At 32.9% G+C, this 23739-nt stretch overlaps 1 protein-coding gene across 4 annotated transcripts in view; it reads left to right on the top strand.

Annotated features, from left to right (window-relative positions):
• The window catches only part of LRP1B (LDL receptor related protein 1B), a 1798389-nt gene that overhangs the window by 1756218 nt on the left and 18432 nt on the right, over positions 1 to 23739 (top strand). For 3 of the 4 annotated variants that reach the window (XM_074335786.1, XM_074335779.1, XM_074335774.1), the window contains 2 exons: positions 3727 to 3831; positions 4700 to 4813. In XM_074335786.1, the coding sequence (XP_074191887.1) occupies positions 3727 to 3831; positions 4700 to 4813 (219 nt within the window). The remainder of the gene's footprint in view (positions 1 to 3726; positions 3832 to 4699; positions 4814 to 23739) is intronic. The other variant, XM_074335783.1, reaches the window with a different exon arrangement.

Genomic DNA, 23739 nt, shown 5'->3' with positions numbered 1-23739 from the left:
TATGGTCCAAAATAAGAAGGAATAATATTTCCTAGGAAGCAACTAAAACATAATGCCCAAATTACACTTCGGTTACATTGTCTTTTGCCCTTTGGCTTTAAGGTTAGGTGAATGGAAAATAGAACATGACAGCTAAAGGGGAATGATACTCAGTTTCTATCATGAAACAAATTGATGCCATGGAGGTCAGAGACCAATCCTCATTCCAAACTTCTTTTAACAGCTTCTTTTAATCCTTTTAAAAGAAGGATTTATAAAGAACTGGACTCTTATCACTTGCCTTTCTCAGAGGTATAATAAATGATAATATGAGACAGAAAAGCTTGCCTTAAAGTGTTCATGCTACAGCTTCCGCTGCAGCAGCTCTGTGACAGTACTGGCCCTGAGTTATTTTGCTTTGCCAAACAAGGTCCAATAAAATTTTATTACATACATCATCAATTTTTTTTCTTTTTTATTTACTCTCATTTTAGAATTTACTCTAAATATGATTTGTGCTATCATCATAAATGACGTTTACTCAAACCCTCAAATTGGTGCATTTGAAAGTACATAGTTTATTTAAGTAAAGTAATTGAACATACGACTAATTATAAATATATGCCTTTGATAAGAACATAAAAGCAAAATTCATTTTCATATAAACTACCCAAATTGTGTTTGCTTATTAAGACCATCAGTTCTTTGTGATGAAACTTCATCATGACAAAACTTTATTTCAATAAGTGGGCATGCATTTTCCCTTACATCTAGTGTACCATGTCAGGGATGTTCTGTAGAATCTTCTTTACAGCCCCATTTCTTTCACATAAGGAATCATGGAGCATCATCTAAGAAAGTCTGTGAGCCGCAGTTTCCTACTTAGAAAATCTCAGGCAGAGACACACATTCTGCTTCCATTACATGGAGAAGTTCCATATGAGGAAGGAAGGTCAAGATGTTTGGCTCTCAGCACTGTCTGCTATTCAGAGAACACTGGCTTTGCCAACCGAGAAACACCAGAGCCCGTAACCTAAGTAGGTTATCGAGGTTCAACATTATAGTTCTTAATCCTTAAAAGATCTTTTTTGTAAGAATATATGTAAAAATAATAGTTACTGACTATGAATAGATAGTAGAAGTTTAAAAATAGGAGTATAATACTTGATGTATCAGATAGGTTATATAAAAACATACCAGCATAACAATACAAACAGGATTCTTTGGATATTCTGAAACTTACTAGACAACTTTGCTTTCATTCCTATGTTACTTTTGATCCTAGCATTAAATGAGGTTTACAGTGATATTGGAATCTCTGTTTCATAAATAAAGAACTGATACTAAAACAAAATCACAGCTGAGTTAAAATAAATCTTTTAAATAGGAAAATTCATGCCGCTATGTATACTTGTGATGTTCAATAGTCAGGTGTGTTTCTAATACACAGCCTATGAGCTGCCAACTAGAATTGATACCCGTCAAGCATGATGAGTATAATCTTTAAAATGGAGCTAATTGCATACTTTTTTCTCTTCTGGAAAGCTAAGTAAATATTGATGAAGAGAGACTTGCTCATAATTTTGAATAGCCTAAATAACACCTTTGTGATATTGTTATGGGAATTATTTTCATGTACTGAACAACTTTGGAAAGTGATATATCACAAACTATGTGTGTGTGTGTGTGTGTGTGTGTGTCTGTGTGTGTGTCACATATGTCTCTAGGAAACAAAATTATGATGAAAACTTGCATTAAAATATGAACTGTACTGCATTATAATGATATGGATAATTTGTATTTCATAAGTGAAATATCTACAAATTTCTGTCTCAATTTAGAATTCAAATAAAGTCTTCAGGAGAAAAACGAAACATCTTTTATTACTCTTGGAAGTAGAAATATAAAATTAGAATTATTTTTTCTCTTTTAAAACTGATATTCCATGTATAGTTTTCTTTCTTATGGGAAATCGTTTAATGTATAATGAGTTACTTTTTCTCTCTGATTTTGTCCCTTTGATGGAACAAGAAACTATAGCTTTCTGTTCTTTGATTTTCAAGGAGGTTAGACATGGAAGGCAAGAAAGGGTCTCCCCGAGCCATTTAGCATATCAGACACCAATATTACTAAATGCATGCTTGACTCATCCATATTTGAATGCCATTAATAGATTTCAAAGGATGTGATATTCTCTGTTAAATCTCAGAAACTTTAAACCAGTGCCTACCTCCCCATGTTTGGTTCCACTTTCACATATGTCCATTTCACATCTAGTGCTTCTCTTCATCTTGAAAAGAAATGTGAGTTTACAATCCAGACTCCTAAAAATATCTTTAAATTAAACACCTAGAAAAGTGATAAGTGGGTTAGTGCATTTCTACAGAGCTACCAGCCACATGATGTCAAATAGATATGTATAAATAAGTGAACTACAAGCTTGCCAACCAATTATTTGAGGCATCTAACCTATCATTGGGAGTTATCCTGTGATGAATGTACTGCAATAGACATCCATCATGGAAAGGATCACAGTGATCAATCAATTATATTGCAGCCTGATTTCTTTGTCAAGGTTATGTTCAGAGTTATTGTGATACCATTGATTGCTTCATAACACCTCGTACTAACATGATCTCATAATCAGAATATTGGCAAGATCTACTGTAATTCAGATGTGAGCCAAGGCATGTATGATTCTATTACCATGCATCTAATAGAAGAGGTCCCTTGATAATTTGGAATGTCGATGCATTTTTCTCTCTGTTCCCCCAACAATTTTTAATGTTCAATCTAATTGTATATATGTATTTAAAAATATAACATGGCAAATAAGAAATTTATGTTTCTTCTATTATTGTTACACTTGTGTTTCCCATGTAGAAATAGCCATAGTGTTGTTTATTCTTATCCTAGACATGTAATGTGCTGTAAATTAAAGTAATTTCCATCAGTTTACCAAGTAAGCCTACCTCATTACTTTGTTGCTGTATTGCATATTGTTATTCTAATATTACTGTTTATTTTAGCAATGAACTACTCCATGTTTGTTTTCTGTTAGAAAATAATGAATATGCATTCAGTATAATGCATATTCAAAAAGAAATTGTGAGATACAAGTGTCTACAGGATAATCCTGTATTTTCTTATAAAATGTGGACTCTAAAACTCGTAACAGTTCTTTGGACCATTTTTTCCAGGTTAGAAGGAATAGCTGAAGCATTTGCTTCCAGAGTATTTGATCATGTGACTTATAATCATACCGATCTAACCGAATTTTAATTATGTGAAAAAGGAATAAGATATTGATGCAAATGTCTCCTTGAAGTTTAAGTGACAGACATTAGAGGATATTTTTCACATATATATATCTAGCTGTATTTAACTTTTATATTAAGCAAATGGGTTGCAAATTACCAAAAGAAAAAATGTATGTGTCATCATTGTATATATAAATATATAAATATATAAATATGTATACATACGTATATATATATATATATATATATATATATATATATATATATATATAATCTGTGTATAATATGTATGTATGTATAATATATACATGTATATATTATACGTATAATCTGCCTTCAGCAAGTCTGTCTTTCGGAAAATTTTTTTAGCCAGCCACTGCATTACCCCTCTACGATGAATATTATCATGTGCAGAGAGTTTGCATCAGCTTTCAACCATAATTATGCCAGTAACAATAAGTTGTGTGTTTTTTCTCGGTTGTTGCAGCTGCACTAATGGAAAGATTGCCTCTAGCTGTCAGTTATGTGATGGCTACTGTTACAATGGTGGCACATGCCAGCTGGACCCTGAGACAAATGTACCTGTGTGTCTGTGAGTATTATATAACGTGGGCATTTAATGTTATGACTTTGTATGTACATGGAATCTCTGCTCCATTGTTCTCCTTTCTTGGGGATAATACATTTTAGAGGGATGTTTCATGGACATCTCTAATCAGCTATTGTCCTTCATTGGTTCATGTGGTACAGAATCTCCTCGTTCATCAATTTGCTAGTGATTTCATAAAGAAGAGTTCATTCAGTTCTTAGCATCATATCCATTTCAGACATTCATAGATCTTTGAACTTGGAAACGTCAGGGAAAATTGTTCTAATTTTATTGACCGTGTTCAGATATGTGAAACCCAGACATAATCATATTTACGAATACTTTAGTATTTGAGGCCATTCTTTTCAAAAGAATTTGAGGTATTTTTTTCAAGCGTAAAATGCTATTTGATGTTTGTATCAGGTTTAGAGTGTCGTGTTATGTAAGCCTTTTCAGCCCCTTGCTCCTCTAGAATACATTGGCTCGAATCTGGGTTTCTAAACATTTGGAAAGTGTTGGAGATTCTCTGCTCCTGAGAAAATCTGGAATTTAATATTTTTTCCATCCAAATTCCTGGTTGTCCAAATGGACAACTTGAAATAAAACCATTCGGCTTATGGGGTCTCTATGTTGAATTTTCTTTCACCATTGCTTGACTAGAAGGATGATGTCCACATAAGACCCAAGTCTGCTTTTTGTACCCCACCTCGTCAGAGTAGCATATGATGAGTGTGTGTGAGAGAAGAGAGCATACAGGAGAAAAATGTTATTCGTATGTTACCATCTCTGTATGAAATACATTTGAAACATATTTGGCAAAAAGTAAAAAGTTAGCTGCTTTATTTAGCTGTATTTTACTGAAATTCTGCAGATGCTCTGTGGGGTTTAAAAGTCAGCGCTGTGACCAGAAAGAGAACCCTTGTGATCACTACTGTCAGAATGAGGGGATTTGCACTTTAACTGCGTTTAATGAGCCGAGATGCAAGTAGGTTTAACCTTCCACTTACTGCTCTGCTTCGTGTGACATCATTTCAGGCCACAGTTCATTGGCTTAAATCATGAATGTCCACATGCATTTCATAGCATATCCTTAATCTCAGGGCTCATCTGTGTCATACACACTTAACCTTTGCTTCACTCACCAACAATTGTATGCACCACAGTCAGCTAGAAAGTCTAGAAATATAACAGAGGTAATGAAAAAGCTCATGGAACTGTTTAATAAAAACACATTTGCTAGACTCGTGACTTTTAATTAGAGAAGTACAAAGGCAGGTGTTTTTAGACTCTATTGCTGTACTCTATACTATATTTTGGAATGCTGGTTTTTATTTATTATAGTAACTGACTCTCATTTCAAGTACTGATATAATAACATATCATTGTCTTTCCCAAAATTTTACTGGGACTGTCTTACTTTAATCAATAAGACTTCACAGAAGATATATGTACATGCTAAAAAATTCCAGAAACTTAATTTCTTAATAGTTTAAATCAGTCTTTCTTAATTCAACTTCTCCATAGCAAACTCATTTCCTCTGAAAAATTTCACAGACCACCTTTGGGGAAACTATCACTGTTCATCACCATGGAAGTTATTTTTCAGTTTTTTCATTTGAATTTTAGAGATGGATCATATCTGACATGCTTCTTAATACCCAAAATTATAAATAGAAGCCTTAATGAGAGACTGATAATTGCCCCATGGTGGTATCTCAGAGTACTTAATAATGGCTTTAAACCACAATTGTATTAAAATTCAGATGTTTTATTACCAAAATTCTGCAGTTTTGTTCATAATGATCTATTTTTATTTTTTTTTCCCCCTCAGGAAAATGTCATTCTTTAGACAAGTTGGAAAAATATGGGAAGTGATTAAAAGAATCACATAGGAAACGTTGATAGTTTTATATTTTTATTTTTTTTCTGGTAGATATTTGCATATGTTAAACCAATATTTTTACATAAAATACATCCAGAAATATCTCTTTAAATCTGAGTCTGTGAGATGTATATAAACTGATCTGTGAAGGAATTGATTCACTTCTCAGTTCATACTCAGTTTTCGTAACTTATACAACTAAAGACATTGAGGAAACACTTCTTTAGTCCTATCTTTGCTCTGCCTCCATCCTAAATTCCTCCAGTTATTCAGCAAATATTTATAAGACCATGAAAGTGTGCTAAATCCTAGACAAGTGATGATGAAGGAAACTAAAACCTCAAAATCAAAGAACTCACTAATTAGAGACATCAGAAATTCATAAGTAACTAATTAACCTAACCTACAATAACGTAGGTGTGAACATAGGAAATAAGGGCAGTGGAATCTTAACAAAGCAAATGATTCATTCAGAATGGGAAATGGGAATGTATGGAAGACTACAGAAAAGGCAAGCTTTTGTTGTTCACATAACTCATGTATAATAGTTCAGTGAGGTCGAGAAAAGCATTCTGAAAAGAAAGAATAACTTAAGCAAAGACATGGATGTAAGACTTAATGGCCTCCTTGGGAAACTATGGGTGATTTAATATAACCAGAATTAAGGGTGACTCTAAAGTTGGTGGGGGGGGGTGTGAGTCGATAAAACTAAAAAGATTAATTAGAGCCCAATTTATACCAAAATTAGGGGGTTTCATTGGATCTTGAAAAGAATGAATAGCTAAAGAGATCTGAGGCAGTGGCTTGAGCTAAAGGAGTCTGCCTTTGAAGGTGACACTTGTTGGCTGGCAAGTGGAGGAAAGCCCTAGAGATCAGCTGCTAAGACCTCACTTCAGAAGGTTTGACAACATTTCAGGTGAAAAGTGACAAGGGCCTGAACCTGGGCAGCACAACTGGAGGAAATAATAACACGGGAAATATGAGTAGGTTCATGGATATTTCAGAGTTAGTAAATCCAGGGTGATTCTCAGCCAAATATTGATATAGCTTCTTCAGTTATTTCTTCTATAAGACACTGGCAGTGCCTGCTCTGGGTCCCAGTATTTATTTATCCTGTCCTTCTCTCACTCTTGCAGGAAAAGTAAACATAACATTTCAGGCCCACCCTGCTTTCTCTCCACAAATGGGTCTCAGGAACACAATCTGTCCAGAGACTGCCCCCAGGATAAATCTCTCTCATGAGCATTGCAGCCCACAATAGTGTTCTGTTCCACTTTTTACTCTTACCAAATACCATCAGAGGCATCCTACTACGTGTTAAGGCGATAATCAGCCTATTTGATAAATGCAACCATGAAAAATATATTAATTGGAGGGATTTAAAGCAAATGCCTTTTATTTTTGGGTATCTTTGTTTCTATCTCTATCTGCATTTGGCTTTATGAAAATTATGTCTTTGCCTTAGTTTCCTGTGCCCTAAAATTTATTCTGATGATAGGAGCAATGCTTACTGAATTTCTCAAATTACTTATGCCATAAAAGAAGCATACAAGAGATAATTACATTCTGGTATCATTCATTCATTAATTCATTTACCAAATTTTATTGATACCTGTGATGAGTGAGACGATCTGTAAATGTGGAAGAATTATTATTATAACAACTAAAGCTGACTTAGCAAATACTTTGTGACAAGTACTGTGTTAAGCACCTTACAAATTCTATGCATAAACTTAGAATATGTATTATTATTATTATCTAGTTGATATCCCCAATTCACAGATGATAACAATGAGGTTACATGCTAGGAAGAGGTGGATACTGAGACTCAAGTCGTTCTTGTTTGATTCTAAAGTCAATGCCTTGGTTATAACTCTTTGGCTGTAGTGCTTTCTTTATGTTGTACTAATCCCAAAGTGGTTTTTACTTTTAAAGAACTTAACATTCACTTTGGTTAGATTAATGGGTTTCAAAAAATTAAAATGCCATTTGACAATAGTTATAATAGAGATATGACCAAAGTGTTGTGGGAAAACCACTGAATAGAGATAAATTAATGATTACTAGTAGGACCAGCAAAGCCTTTATAGGTGAAGTGATATTTTCATAGTATTTTGAAAAAAATTTGCAATAGTTTTACAGGCAGGGAAATCACTGAACATCATTCTCAAAAGAGGAGTAGCACAATCAGAGAATAGGTCTGAAAGTAAAAGGTGAAGGTTGAGAATAGAACTCAGGCTATGTGGCATAGTGGGAGGACAGAAGACATGATATGATGAGGAGAAAAGAGATATGTTGGGGCCAGTTTGTGAGGTATATTTTATGCAATGAAACGAGAGTGGGTTTACAGAAAGAAGAACAGAGGATTAAGGATGGAATCCTAGGAAATACCAACATTTGATACTATATTATGGAGAAGTCACGAAAGTGAAAGAGAAGAAATAGAAGTTGAAGGGTATTTGTCTAAGAGTAGATTCCTCCAAGTCAAAGGAATAGAGATTGTCAAAGAATATCCACCCCAGACAGTTAAAGGATGACAATAATTATAAATGGTTTATTGGATTTTGCCATGAGATGGCCATTATGAGAGATGTCTTGAAAGCCCTATGTGACAGAAATCAGACTGTAGTTGGTTAAGTTAAAGGTAAGAAGTTAGAGAAGAATGTGAATTCTTCTCTAGAGAATTTATTTCTGAACATTTGGCTATGGATTAAATGAAGGAAAAATAATGATAACTTCAAGGGAAAGTGGAATCTAGGGGAAAATATGTTTATAGCCAGGAAGCATTAAGTATTCAAGAGAACAATTTCTGCACTATCTATTAAGGGCCCACTTTTAAGGGATTATGAAAAATAGAGAGATGGTTCAGACACAGATTTTATGCTCATGTTTCTTAGAGTTGAAATTTCTAGAATATGGAAAATGGCCTAGTTTTGCCGAGGATATTTACAATTTCCTGGTATTAAAATGTAAAGAAATAAAAATAAAATTAATATAAAGTGTTTATGACTACATACAATACAAAACAAACAGTCCAGCTAAGAGAATATTAAGCCCTCAGAATATCTTTCTCGTGGTTAATTCTCCTCATTAGAGTAGATTTTTAGAAGCAAATTTTATCCTCAGATTTCAATTCGCAGTAGTCATGTATCTTTAGTGAAAAGCTAGAATGTACTGTTTCATCTAAAAGCCTTTACAGGAAACAAAAGTTTCTTTAAGAGATAATTTGTGTTAGTTTTCAGTTTTGTTTTTGCCTTAGTTTTGTTGTTAGTACATTTTAATTTTTTCATAGAGTGAAAAATTATTTGGATTCTGGAGAACTTAAACACATTAGGAAAGTCTATAACATATTCAGATCTATGAAGGTAGCAGGTTTTTTTTTTCCACATAGAAATTTTATAATTGTATCCTTCAATTTAAGAAATAGATTTGTTGTTTGGAAGCCTTCATTTTGTATCTTGATGGCCATTTTCACTTATTACTCTGTGTGGAGGAAAAAGAAAAATCCAAAGACGAGCCTAGAAAAAAAGAAAATCTAGGTTTTTATTTTTTCATGTTTATTTGGAGGGAACTTCGACATTTATTAAAGTCGATATATTGAATAACGTAAAAAAAAAACCACAAAAATTTAAAAGTCTAATGTATGTTATTTTGACAACATTTGTATTGTTAAGTAGTTTGTCTTATAAGGCATGGGAATTATTAATTCTTGAAGAACTGTTGAACTCAATAGCAAGTTAACTACATCTTCCTAGTTCTAAGATTTCTCCCTAACATCAAATTTTTATTTATATTGGATATAAACTTTTTCTTTTTTCCCTTTTTTTTAAGTATATACCTACCTCTAAACCATTATCTCCCAGCAATATCCACGGTACATTTCACCCTCCAATAATAAATATTTGTTACAACTCTTTCTCTCGTGCCACTATTACCATACTTACATACAGTCTTGCCACATAACCATGGGATCATGCCAGTCTCAGGTATTTTTGCTCAAAGAGCTAACTAAACCCAAAGGCCTCTCCTGACTTTTTTCCCATTAACACTTAGCATCCCACTAGTCTCAACCGAGGATTCATCATTTTGTATGTGGCACATGGAAAGTGAATAGTAAATATGAACTGAATTGGACTTACTTAAGGTTTTTCAAAACAGAATAATCAAATGTTAGTGAGAAAATATATTTTATACTATATATTATATCACTTTATATATTTATATAATATTTTATATATTTATACATATTATATAATATATATGTGTGTGTGTATATATATATATATATATATATATATATATATATATATATATGAGAGAGAGAGAGAGGGGGGAGAGAAGAGAGAGAGAGAGAGGAATTTATTATAGGAATTGGCTCATATACTTATGGACGCCAAAATATTCCACAGTCAACTGTCTGCAAGCTGTAGAATTCAGTTCAAATCTGAAGACTTGAGAACCAAGGGAACTGTGTGTAGGTCCATGTCCAAAGATCCAAAACCCAGGAGTGTTTATGTCTGAGGACAGGAGAAAACTGATGTCTCAGCTCAAGCAGAGAGAGTGACTGTGCCCTTCCTCTTCCTTTGTCTTGTGTTCAGACCCTCAATGGATTATATGAGACCTATCCTCATTGGTGAGGGTAATCTTCTTTACTCAGCCTATAAATTCAAATGCTAACCTCTTCCAGAGACATCTTCACAGATACACCCAGAGAAACCAGCTATCTTTGCATCCCTTAGCTCAGTGAAGTTGTCACATAAAATTAAGTTACACACACACACACACACACACACACAAACACACACATGTGTGTGCACCAGTTTTGCTTTTGTTACTGTTACGAGTTGAATTGTGTTCCTTCCAAATGCATATGTTGAAGCTCTAAACCCCAGTACCTCAGAATGGGACTGTATTTAGAGGTTGGGCCTTTAAAGATGTAATTAAGTTAAAATCGGGTCCTTAGAGTGGACCCTAATCCAATATGACTGGTGTCCTTATAAGAAGAGGAGATTAGTACACAGACAGAGAAAGACATCAGAACATGCACAGAAAGATGATCATGTGAACACACAGTAAGAAAATGGCTATCTGGAAGCCAAGGACAGAGACCTCAGAAGAAACCAAATCAGCTGACACCTTGACTTCACATATGTAGCCTCCTGAAAGTGAGAAAAATATACTTTTTGTTGTTTAAGCTACCCAGACTGGGGCATTTTGTTATGGCAGCCCTAGCAGACTAATAGAGATTTTCATACTGCAGTGTGGTGCTGCTGTAACAAATATCTAAAAACGTGGAAGTGGCTCTGCAGCTGGGTAATGGGTAGAAGCTGGAAGAGTTTTTGAAACACATGTTAGGAAAACTCTAGATTGCCTTGAAGAGATTGTTGGTAGAAATATGGATATGAAATATGAGATCTGAAATGAAAATGAGGAGCATGTTATTGGAAACGAGAGAAAGTGATTCTTGTTATAACATGGCAAAAAACTTGTCTGAATTGTATTCTGGTGTTTTGTGGAAGACAGAATTTACAAAATAGTAACTTAGACATTGAGCTGAGGAGATTTCGAAGCAAAATATTAAAGGTGTGGCCTGGTTTCTTCTGGCAACTTGTAGTAAAAATGTAAGAGACGAGAGATAAATTGAAGGAATTATATTAAGAAAAAAGGAACCAAAACTTGAAGATTTGGGAAATTCTCAGCCTATCCATATTTCAGTCCCTCTCCATACAGATCCATTCCACTAAAAACTAGGGAGATAGTGAAGTGTACTAATAAATTTCTCCTGGGCATAAATGACCAGTGCTTAGAGACTCATGAAAGACTATAGGAGAGGACAATGAGGAGGTCAGGGATTCCTTCCTGTAGAGCAATTCCTTCTGTTGTCTGGATTTTGAATGCAGATTCAAATCCTGATTCTGCTCACATGGGTCTCCTATATTTATAGACTGTACCATAGAGATACATTAATTGGCTGATATTGTCACTATCAAAGTGAGACAGACAGTAAGAAAACTTGTTGATTTTAAAGCAAAATACAGTAAGTGCAAACAGCATGGGTTTTTGAGTCATGTTTACCTGGATTCATATACCTGTTCCTCTAATTACTTTTGGGTGGCCTCCTGGACTCTCTAAGCCTTAGATACCCCCCCCCTTTGGGAAGATGATTACAGTATGTACATATAAAACTTCCATAGGAAAGAAATGTTGCATGACTACACATGACTTACAACTAGTTTTAAGTTTTCAATCTTGGTGGTACAATACTGTGCATATGATTTTATTTTAGGTAACTTGCTGAAGTTTTCTTGGGTATCCCAAACTTTAAATCCTGTCTTGGCTGAGACTGTAGCATTGTAGTTAGAGTAGCAAAGATTTGAAAACTTTGTATTTGTTTTTGTACACTGTATTTTTTAATCTTTTTTTCACACTGTGATTTTTTTTTTTTTTTTTTTTTTTGAGAAATCATTCAGGCTTCTCTATATTCATAAAAGCAACTAAATCAACAGTTGCCTCATTTGGACACATTTTGGTAAGGAATGATCTAAAGCATTCCTTCTCTGACTAGAATGAAATAATGAAATAATCTCTGAATGCCACTATTAAATATATTTTACTCAAAGTATTTTTTATTATACTATGGATATTTATTTTAGAAACAAAAATTAGTAACTCTAATAATTTTTTAAATACCCATATTTCCTTATAATAACCACTGCTATATTTTGTTTCCATGCATTTAGTTTCTTCATACAAATATACATGTGCAGAATAGTCTATACTAAAATGAAATCATATTATAAATTATCTTTTATATTTGTTTACTTTGCAATATATTATGAACATGATTCCATCTCAGTGTATATAATTAGATGTTTTTATTCTTAATGGTTGCCCAGTGTTCCATTGTCTGGATTTCCCCTACTTTATTTAATTTAGCATATATCATTCAATAGTGTGTATTTTTTTGTTTTTGTATTTCTTCTTTTACTAACAATTTTTTTCCAAGGGTAAAAACATATATGTAAATATCTTTGTGCTTCTCTTATTAGTTTTCTAGGATTAATGCAGAGAAATAGAAATATTGGATCCAAGAGTATACTTTATGAATCAAACTAGCAATAATTTGTGGCAAGTTCCTTATTTCTTTGTGTCACATTTTCCTTGTCTGCACAGTGATGAATATGGACTAATTGTTCACTGATACAAGCCTATAAGGCACAATGTATTTAAATCTGAGACCCATTTTAATTTTTGTTTAGAAACTGGTTTAAAATTGGGTCAGAGTTACAACCCAGATACACATTAACCCCAAACTCCTCTAAAATACCTATGAAGCCACTGAGAAAACAAAGATTCCCATTAGCAACAAAATTAAGACTAATAGAAAATCAGTTGTTAAAAAATCTGTAGTAACTGAGGAGCTAATCATAAAATTATTGGGTCACAATTAAATATTTGTTTATTTTTTTGCTATGGTTTTATGATTTGTTATCCTGATAGTTCAAAATAATATACCTGGGTATATCTAGATATGTAAGTAGCCTATTTGTTCCCAACTTCAAGAGAGATAACAATCCTTTTGATCTATTTCTTATTATAAGCCTTTGACTAGTATAGTCACAGTCCATAAGAACTGGAATTACATGTGTCCATCCCTCGATTTGTTCATACTTTCCCCTCCTAGATAACAAAAACACTATCAATATTCTGTTCCCATATTCAGTCATCAAAAAATATTTACTGAGCGTCAACTATATACCAGACAGTATCCTAGACACTGAAGGATATATCAGTGAACAAAACAGGCACACATATTTGACTTGTGTAGCTTGAAGGTTAATGTCTGTTACTGGTAGAATTGGGATAATACTTTTTAAAAACAATTTTCTGTATAATTCATATTCACTTTTGAAGATGGAAGAAAAAAAGTAAGTTTTTAAGGTTACATGTATCATCTGAAAAGGAAGAGCCAAAAGGATCTAATTGTGATATTACATTGCTTCTGCAATCATATCAATTCAGGTACTCACTGTTTTGAAATGGCAATATGGCAAAACTCTAAGACATTTCTTGTAATATATACTATTGCTTCTTGCCCATAGCCAGAAGAATTCTTGCTGTGATCAAAAGCAAGAGAGCACTGTTAGTTTTGTGTTTTACTTCTTCATTTCAAACAAAAGCTAAAAATAACTTGCTGTGAGCATTTTTCCCCAATCTATTCTTTTTGCCTTTTTTTTTTTTTTTTCCCCTCTTTGGTTTGGTTAGATTTATATGGACATCTGTTTTTTTATTTACCTTTTTTGGGGGAAAATGGTGTTCCACAAAATTATCTCTTTTCTCTGATCATCTGTGCATGTATATGTGTGTTTACAGTTTTCATACTACTCTATAACATTTCATATTTTATGGCAAGAATTAACCTCTCATCTGTGTGTGGCTTTTGGACAAGGAACATATATTTCTATGAAATTGGCCTGGGAATGCTTTGTGTTCTACTCCATGGCCCCTTTAAATTTACATTTCTGTTTCTCTCAGTTATATTGTAAATTCCTTCAAATAACAGGTTGTGTCCAAATTATCTATTTTGTTCCAACAGCTAACATGTATTTTGTATGTAATATGTTCCTATGTTGCTAAAAAATAGTCTTGGTGCCGGCATAGTATTTGTGAAACCTAACAGCTTATGATGTGATTATCTTTGTATCATCATCGTAATACCACATCTTACCTTATTAATAAATGTTCAACAGCTACAAGGGTCAAACAAATAGGATGCTTATTTGTTTGTTGTTTTTACTCTGGAATTCTATCTCAAAAATGTAAAGGGAATAGGAAGAAGGAAAGTAAGATATAACCCCTGCCCTTGCAGGCCTCTGAGTCTATTTGAGGAAAAAGATGAGGCAAGAAGGAATGTGGCAGGGGCTCTGGGGATTTGAGTGCTACTTATGGAGGAGTATTGGACAATAATATTAGACAGTGAAATAATTCTAAGGAACCTAAAATGCTTAGCTAGGAATTTGAAATATATTCTATAAGCAGTAGGGAAACACTGATAACATTTGAAATATGAAGTATCACAGTCATAAATATTTTGAAAAGGTCTTGATGACATGGTGCTCTGCTGGAATAAGAAGCTATAGGTTTGAAACAATAAATTTTAAAATGAATCTCAATGTGCAATGTAAAGGAGAAGAAAGCGTTATTTGTTTTGTTTTGTTTTTAATTAAAAAATGGCTTTTTAAATTTGTTTGTTGGTAAACAGGGCACAAAGAAGAGCCAAGTGAGAGAGGACATTATAGCTCAGGATTGCAGTTTGTTTACTTTTTCTTCTCTTTGCCTCTTTTGTCACTTAATGTGGAAATGCTGATAGCATCTACATCCTAAGATTGTTTTGAGGATTAAGAAATGTAATATATGTAAAGAACATAGAATATTGTCTTCAATATAGTAAATGTTCCAAAAAAAAAAAAAAAAAGTAAAAATATAAAGCCATTGTAATAGACCAAACATAAAATGCTAAGAACCTGGTACAATTTGGGTTTCTGGGAATTTGAAGATGAAAAATAAAGTGCAGTTTTAAAGAAATACTTGTTATTGAAAATAAGGCAAAATACGACTAAACTAAAAGACTCCTAGTGCAGTGATAGTACTAGTAACTGGGAAGAGAGCTACAATAAGTAAAACTCAGCTCAAGTCTTGGAGGAATAATAGAGAAAGAAAGGTCTGTGTTACCTTAGAAAACATACTCGGGAATTAGCTTCCTAAACATTTTTGTAGTAGATTTAAAAAATGTAGAGAGGTGCAAAGTGAGTATATAAATAAGTACCAACGGGACATTCATTAAGAGAGTGATCTGTGTTAGGCATTTCATTTTCTTTGTTTTTTTGTGATTGTGCCAATCTAATTATTTTATTAAAAGTTAAGCATTCTCTTCTAAGTCCTTAGGGTGAGAAACATCTAAGGAAATAAACAGGTATCACAGAAGCCCTTGTTGGAGCTTTGGGGAAGAATATAATAAGTTCTGTTTCTGTCACAAATTATGAAACGGTAGGAATTCTTCTTCTACTTTACAACAGCTAATTAAGGCCTTTGTTTCTCAAAACATTGGCCTTGCAGGAAGAAGACTGCATGATTTCCTCTCCCTGGTCCTGCTGTCTGGCTGAGCAGCACTCCGTGTTGGACCAGTGACCTTGTGGCTCCGTAGAGAATATTTCAGAAAAGCCCAAGGAAGCAGTCATGAGAGATTTCAAACAGATCACAACTTTGCAGCAGGGGTATTGAGCAACTTTAGCAGCCTGTGTTGTCCACCTTTCAAGAGTCAGGTCATTGCATGTCCTTTATTTGTTTTCTGCCCCCTTGGCATAATTTCAAAGCACAAAATATGAAATGTGCATCTCTTTTGGAGCAGTAAAGGCCACAAAGAGCTGTCGCATCAAAATCTGTCCTTTATGATCCCAGGTAACAAGTTATAGCTTGTTTTAGCTTTCACCGTGCTAGTCATGCCATGGGGAAAAAACGTAATACAAAATACCACATTTTTCTCTACAAGTTTAAAGTCCTGTTTGTGCTTTGAGAGTACAAGTGACACTACCTAACAACGAAACAGTTATTATTCAGTTATATATTAGGCAGTTATGGTTATGAAGCTTTAATATAGTCACAGTATTTTCCCTTGATTTTGGGACATGTTCTTGACCTTTAATATAAATAAGCAATAAATCACAATAACCAAAGAAACTAAACATGATATAACAACATATTATTTTCATTTGTGTAATTGTTACCTCTTTAACAATTTAAATTATTTTTCCCTCTATTAAACGGCTTTCTCCATATTTTTCTGCTATAAAAAAAAAAAAGTCAGATGCTTTTAAAAACAAAGGTTTATTTCTTGCTCATATTCCATGCTGAAACAGGTCAAGAAAACTAGATCAATCAACTTCAATCTAGTACTTGATCCCAAACTCACTTTGTACAATTTCAAGACAAGCATCAGATGCTTTCAGTTTAACTAACAACATCGATTTAACAGTAACAAATAAATTAAAAATTCCTTATATTAAAATCATTTAGGAAAATATTTTCTTTCTCCTTTTTTATAGTAGGATAGTAGCAGAAGGAAGCCATTATGTTAAAGAAGTATGGAAACTTAAGCCTAAAACTTTTCCATTGGGCATACAAATCAGAAATTTTAATTGTATTTGTACTGATGTACCATATACAACTTTAAATTTAATAGTCGTAATATTTATCATTTGAGTTAAATTAATTTAGATGATATGTACATGTAAATACATTATGTCATTTCATCACTCAGTAAACCAGATTTTTATTCATTATAATGATCAACTTGCCTAGCAAAAAGGAAAAATACAGGAAAGAAAGGAAGAAATGGAGGAGAGAAGAAACAAAGTAAAGAAGGAAGGAAGAAGGAAAAAAGATTTGAGGTAGTAAAAGAAAAACATACAAAATAGAAAGGTAAAATATAAAATAAGAAAAGGAGTGGATTTAAGAGAAAACAGAAATCAAAACATAAGAGGTTAGATTTGTGGGTATTGTGTGACAGAACAGGAAGTCTTGCTTTCCCCTGTTGTTATAAATTTAAAAAATTGAAATGGGTAAACTACTTGAAGATATATCCTCTGTGAGAAGGGGAGACTAGATTACAACACAGGTCTAATTCCAAAACTCACAAATGCCATGTGAGTCACAAAGTGCTCACCATACCAGCACTTTAATTTCAGACAGTCATTTAAAGTAATTGATTGGATTAAATAACATTTAATTGCCTATTTTTTTTATATACAAAACTGGTTTCCATGTCAAAGTACTCATCAGACAAGCACCTTTAGAATTTTTGTCATGGAAACAAAATAAGCATTTCTTAGTTGGCTGCATCCTGGGACAAGAACTGAAGTGGCACACAATTTATGTCATTGAATATATGAAATTTTTACATGCCCAATATGCTAGACTGGAATCTTCTAATTTTACAATAGGAAGAAGGGAGGAAGGGAGGAAGGGAGGAAGGGAGGAAGGGAGGAAGGGAGGAAAGGAAGGAAGAAGGAAAGAAAGGAGAAAGGAAGGAAGGAAACATTTGCCTGTAACTGTGGTTCTTGCATGTAAAGTGTTTCCCTTAATGGATCAATATTTCTTTTACTGAGAAATCACTGATTGGTAACTAACTGAAAGCATGTTTTTATGAGTGGTGTTCTATATTCCTCATTGAATAGGGTATGGCACATGAATGTGACATTTCAACATATGTATGTGAATTCATATGTGTGCAACCATGCATCCCCATGCCTTCATGAATTTATTCATTTTGTCAAGTAGCAAACATTGATTGACCAAACTTACATATTGACCATGTACCAGACACTGTTGAAAAACTGAGAAAATACAAAGATGAATAATAGATAATCTCTACTTTAAGTAAATCACAATTTAGGATAGCCATAGACAAATGCATACTTAGATATTCATAAATATACATGTAGAGAAATATGAAAACAGAATCTATCATACTTATGACTGAACGTTGATCACATGTATGAAGATATTTATAACTGCCCCCAAATTGCAGTTTTCTCCATAATGCAAAATACTAATGTAATTTTTTATAGCATTTTAGATGTATTTTTCTCGACTTCCTGAATCAATTTTCAGATGATTGTTGTGTAAACCTTCTTACCTTTAGATTAGAAAGCAAGTATATGTTATTGGGCAGTTTGTCATAAGGCTTTAGATTTCCTATGTGTAACATGCCCTATACCTGTCCGACAAGTCTAGTGAGTGTTTTATAACTAATATCTGTGCAAGATAGACCAATGTATTCATCATTCTGAAGCTTGACTTTAGCAAATCATTCTGAATCTATCTCATTTATTCTTTTTTGATTGCTTATTTTGTTTTTAAACGATATATTTTTAAAATCTTTTGCAAGTACAGCTTCTAGATTTTGACAAAGGCTGAATGGTAGTAATTGAGATGATGTTGCTACTACTACCAGGTCTCTTTATGAACTATAAATATGTGGTTGTGGAAGGCTTTGATGTTACCTTGTGGTGGATATATAGTAATCTTGGAACTAGAACAAAGGCTATGCTGAAATACCAAAAAAAGTATTTATATCAGAATGGCCCTTTATATATATCAGAATTGTTTTTCAATGATTTAAGCTATAAATTAAAGTAAATAGTGTCAGTACACCTCAGCACATGAGCACTACAACTAGAAGTAAATTAAACATTTTTTAGAGAATTAGAGTTTTATATTACACTTATAAAGACATTTGCACACTGACAATCTTATAGTAACACTTTCTCATATCCCTACCATTGCCCCCAATTTGTATAGGATTAATAGATGGTGAACGAGACTTAATAACTGCAGCTGGATATGCCACACATCTTCATCATATTATGTTTCAGGTTTCACCACCCTGCACCACAGAAGCCCTAATATTGGGAAGGGATCTCATTATGTTTTTATTTAAAAAGCCTTTATTATGAACACTTATTTTGTATTAAAACATAAAATATTCAGGTAATGAACTAGTTACTTTGTCTGATTGGCACTAAGTGTAGAGATTTTCACCACCACCAACCCCCCCACCTCCCACCCCCACACACATGGTTCAGGATGTTTTTAAGACAATTTTGGAATTGGACATTCGTCTTCACATCATGTAGATAGAGCTTTCTATTGGTATTTGTACAGACGTTCAGTTTTTCTTCCGACCGTTAGCTATAAAATTGCAACCAATGTTTCTAGTGTAATAGCCGACTTTTATGTCTTCAATTACATCCACCATATTACTTAATACTAATTTTATGATTGTTCCTTTTCCCTTTCAGTTGATGCATGTAATGTATTCTTAAGTAGAAATTGTCTACTCACTCTAAAAAACACTTATACCTTTCAGGTCTGCTTTCAATAAAATTTCTTGGAGAATATATAGATGGTAAAAGTTTTCCATTACTAGAGATTTCATTTTTTATATTTATTCAGTCATCATTTCACACTTCAGTGGCCATTTCTGCTTAAGTGGCCTGCACAGAATTTTACGTTTAAACATTTGTAACTTAAACCACCCAATTTTAACACACTTCCTTTTAAGGATAATTTCTTGGCAAACTAGATTTTCATCTTTTCTTTTATATTTCTCCTTCCTTCATAAAATAAATCATTTTGAATAATTTTAATAATTTTATTTCTTTCATGGCCACCACTTTAACTGTTTTGCTGTGACAGTTGGATATATCTGAATGATTATATCTGCAATTTTCATATATAAAAATAATGTCATTTATATACAAAGCAGCTCAAATTGTTATTATTAAATGCATTGTGTATATATACCACAACTTCTTTATCCATTCATCTATCGAAGGACATTTTGGTTGCTTCCATGTCTTGGCCACTACAAATAAAGCTGCAGTGAACATTGGAGCACACATGTCTTTATAGATAAATGTTTTCAGATTTTTTGGGTAGATACACAGGAGAGGGATTTCTGGGCCATATGGTAATTCTATTCTTAATTTTTTTGAGGAACCTCCATACTGCCTTCCATAGCAGCTGCACCAGTCTGCATTCCAAGGTTTCTTTTTTCTCTACAGCCTCTCCAACACTTTGTATTTGTCGTGTTGATGATGCCATTCTAACCGGTGTGAGGTGATATCTCACTATGGTTTTTATTTACATTTCTCTGATGATTAGTGATGTTGAGCATCTTTTAATATGTCTGTTGTCCATCTGTATGTCCTCTTTGGAGAAATGTCTCTTCAGGTCCTTTGCCCATTTTTTAACTGGGTTGTTTGTCTTTTTGTTGTTGAGTTATATGAGTTCCTTATATATTTTGGATATTAGCCCCTTACCAGAATATTGTTTGCCAATATCTTCTCCCATTCAGTTGATTGCCTCTTTGTTTTGTCGATGGTCTCTTTTGCTGTGCAGCAGCTTTTTAGTTGGACATAATCCCATTCATTTATTTTATCTTTTACTGCAAATTCATAAAATCCTCTTTGAACCCAAGGTCCATAAGTTTAGTACCCATATTTTCTTCTATGCAGCTTATTGTTTCAAGTCTTATGTTTAGATCTTTGATCCATTTTGAGTTAATTTTGGTATACGGTGATAGATAGCAGTCTAGTTGCATTAAAATTGGGCATTATTATAAAGTTGAATCCAGTATACTATGACAACAAACAAATTTCAGATACAACCTTAAGCTTTTTGAAGAAAAGAAAGCAGGGTAATATTTAGCTATTGCCAGAAGTAATAGTCAAATTTAGATAGAGAATGGTACTGAATAAAAGAAATTGTAGTGTAATGTTGTATATAAAAAATACCAAATGAGTGAAATATAGAATAAATTTACCAATTTTAAAAGTTCAAATTTTGAAAGTTCAAAATTGTATTGAATAACAACAGATTAATTTATAATTGATGTACCTTTCAAAATATTAACGCATCTCTAGGATTTTGGAACCAACACAAAAATGAAAATTTGATATCAAGAAGGACATTAACATCTTTTAATAACATGTCCCTAACTGTCAGTGCCAGAGACAGAATATTCAGCATTACTGACTGCAGGTCTCAGCCAATGTGGTACTTCTTACAAATTTAGTACTCAAAAAAATGCATTTATTTGCTGTAGTTCAGACAATATTTTGACTTTCTTATTAAGGGACTGGTACTCTCTGGGCATGATAGAGCAAGGGGAAGCGTTTCTTCCTACTCCTGTATTGAATTAGTAGTATCATGGCATTGTCATAGAAAACAATGATGGGATAATAACCCCACATTTTATTTCCACCACTTATTAGCTATGATCTTTCCAGCAAGTCATTTGAACATGCACTTCCTCATTTCTCACAGTGAATAATAATTCCAACTCATAGGTTATTATTGAAGTTGAATAAGAGTATTTTTTGTATGAACATATTTATTCTAGGATCTGGCAAAAGTTGGCACATGGTAATTGAACCTTTTGCAAAATTTCACATCAAAGTTAGAATAGGAAATTATGGAGGCATATTATAAAAAATTATGAATCATTATGTATTTATGAAATAATTTTATCTCAGAAGGTTATAAAGCAATAACAGATGAATTAGTTTTTTTTTATTAAATTAACAAACAGGTAAATAAATATTAAAATATATTTCTCAAATGCAATGAATTATTTCACATTTTACAATATTACTTTTTGCAAGGAGAGGGGGCAAACAAGGTGCTGGGACTACATAGAGTGTAAAGCTTTAAAGTTAGAAATGTCATGCGAAAGTAGTTATAGCTGAACCCCAAAAGAGTGAAATTTTCAGAATTAATCAGAAAGAAAAAATTTGCAAGTGACTTTAATTTTCTAATTTTCTTCACACAGTACATGAATTTACTATTGTGTAAATCTGGTGCACAAAATGCCATCATATATTTTATTTTTATTTAATGAGATTTTTGGAGCATGAAGTATGTACAATAAGTTTTCTCTAAGGATTCTTTAGTTCCTCTGTGCCATTTTTTCCCCTATGTGTAGAAAGGAAGGAGTATATTAAAAGATGTTTCTTTCTGAATGTCTCCATCATCATGGTTAATAAGGGAGTCTAGCATATATATGAGAAATTCAATTTCAAATTGCTTTAAGGTTCAGCTTTGACTTTTACTTTGGTTAGAAGAATCCCATGACCATTGTATTTGATGAAAACAAGGAGAAAATATCCATCTCATTATTTTATTTTGAAGTCTTCCCCATGTAGGTAACTCTAGAGCACATTTCTGCATAATGGCATGTATAGCTCACATAAGTTAATCATTGTTATGGTGACAGACAATACCTAAGATTTTAATACAAGTTCAGTATTTTATATCTGATTTCAGTTCTCCTTGTAACAATCACTCTACTACTTCAAGAGCTATCATTGTGTTGGACAGTTTAATTATATGTCTCATACTACGCAATTAAATGTAAAAACCTTCCTTTGCAAAGATTATATTTTATCCCCTTAAATACGACAAACTTGTTTTGCTGTTCTAAAAATGTTTACTGTGCTTCCTAGTAATATTTGTTAGGCTACTGCCTGTACACAAAGATACTGCCCTATATTATAGAAAATTACATTTGGAATAGATATTATTTTAACTATACAATAATTCCACAAACTCTTAAAGGACATAAGAAATGAACTCATCATGCATTTCATATAGAAGTATTCAGATGAGAATTCGTTATTAAAAACAAAAACCCTCTCAGTTTTTCAGGTACTATGTAGAGATGTCATTTACTCTTTTAAACAATCATGCTGGACTTGCATATTATCATTCCCATCCTAAAACCCAAAAAATTATATACATATATGATTGAATAATATTCGGTATAAGAACAGTGTGGGAATATAATAATAACTTATCTCAAATATTTATTGATTTGTGAATTGCTTGCATCAGACTCACTTTGTTAAAATGCAGATTTCTGGTCACAACTCCAAGCTGCTAAATGAACTTCTCTGGTATATGAGATTCCAGAATTTCAATTTTAGCAATTTTTTTCAGTTTAATTAGTCTAATCTAGAACATAAAGGGAATGCCATAAAATATAATTAAGAGCATTTTACACACATAGTTATAATGGAAGTGTAAGAATGCATTTAAGAAAACAATGTAGCAGTAAATAATATTTATTTTTAATGTCAATTAAAAAGTAGAGAAGGGGAGAAGTCCAAAACAATGTTAAAGCAATAACCCTTTACCAGGCAGCTAGTGACTTCAAGAAACCACTAGGAGCAGTATCTTCAGATGATGAAGGGAAGAATAAAGAGTAAACAATTGTTTAACAAAACAAAAATCTCTATCTATCTATCTATCTATCTATCTATCTATCTATCTATCTATCTTTCCATTATCCAACAATACTTACTTAAAATTCATGGAAGTGTTTAAAAAGTTAAATAATTCAGAGTGGCATAATGATCAACACATAAGAAGAAGCTGATTTTCACTGTCCTAAGGTTAAGGGCAGTGGG

This window comes from Rhinolophus sinicus, linkage group LG01 (assembly GCF_036562045.2).
Source record: "Rhinolophus sinicus isolate RSC01 linkage group LG01, ASM3656204v1, whole genome shotgun sequence".
Classification (NCBI taxonomy): domain Eukaryota; kingdom Metazoa; phylum Chordata; class Mammalia; order Chiroptera; family Rhinolophidae; genus Rhinolophus; species Rhinolophus sinicus.
This window is presented reverse-complemented; position numbering and strand designations above follow the sequence as displayed.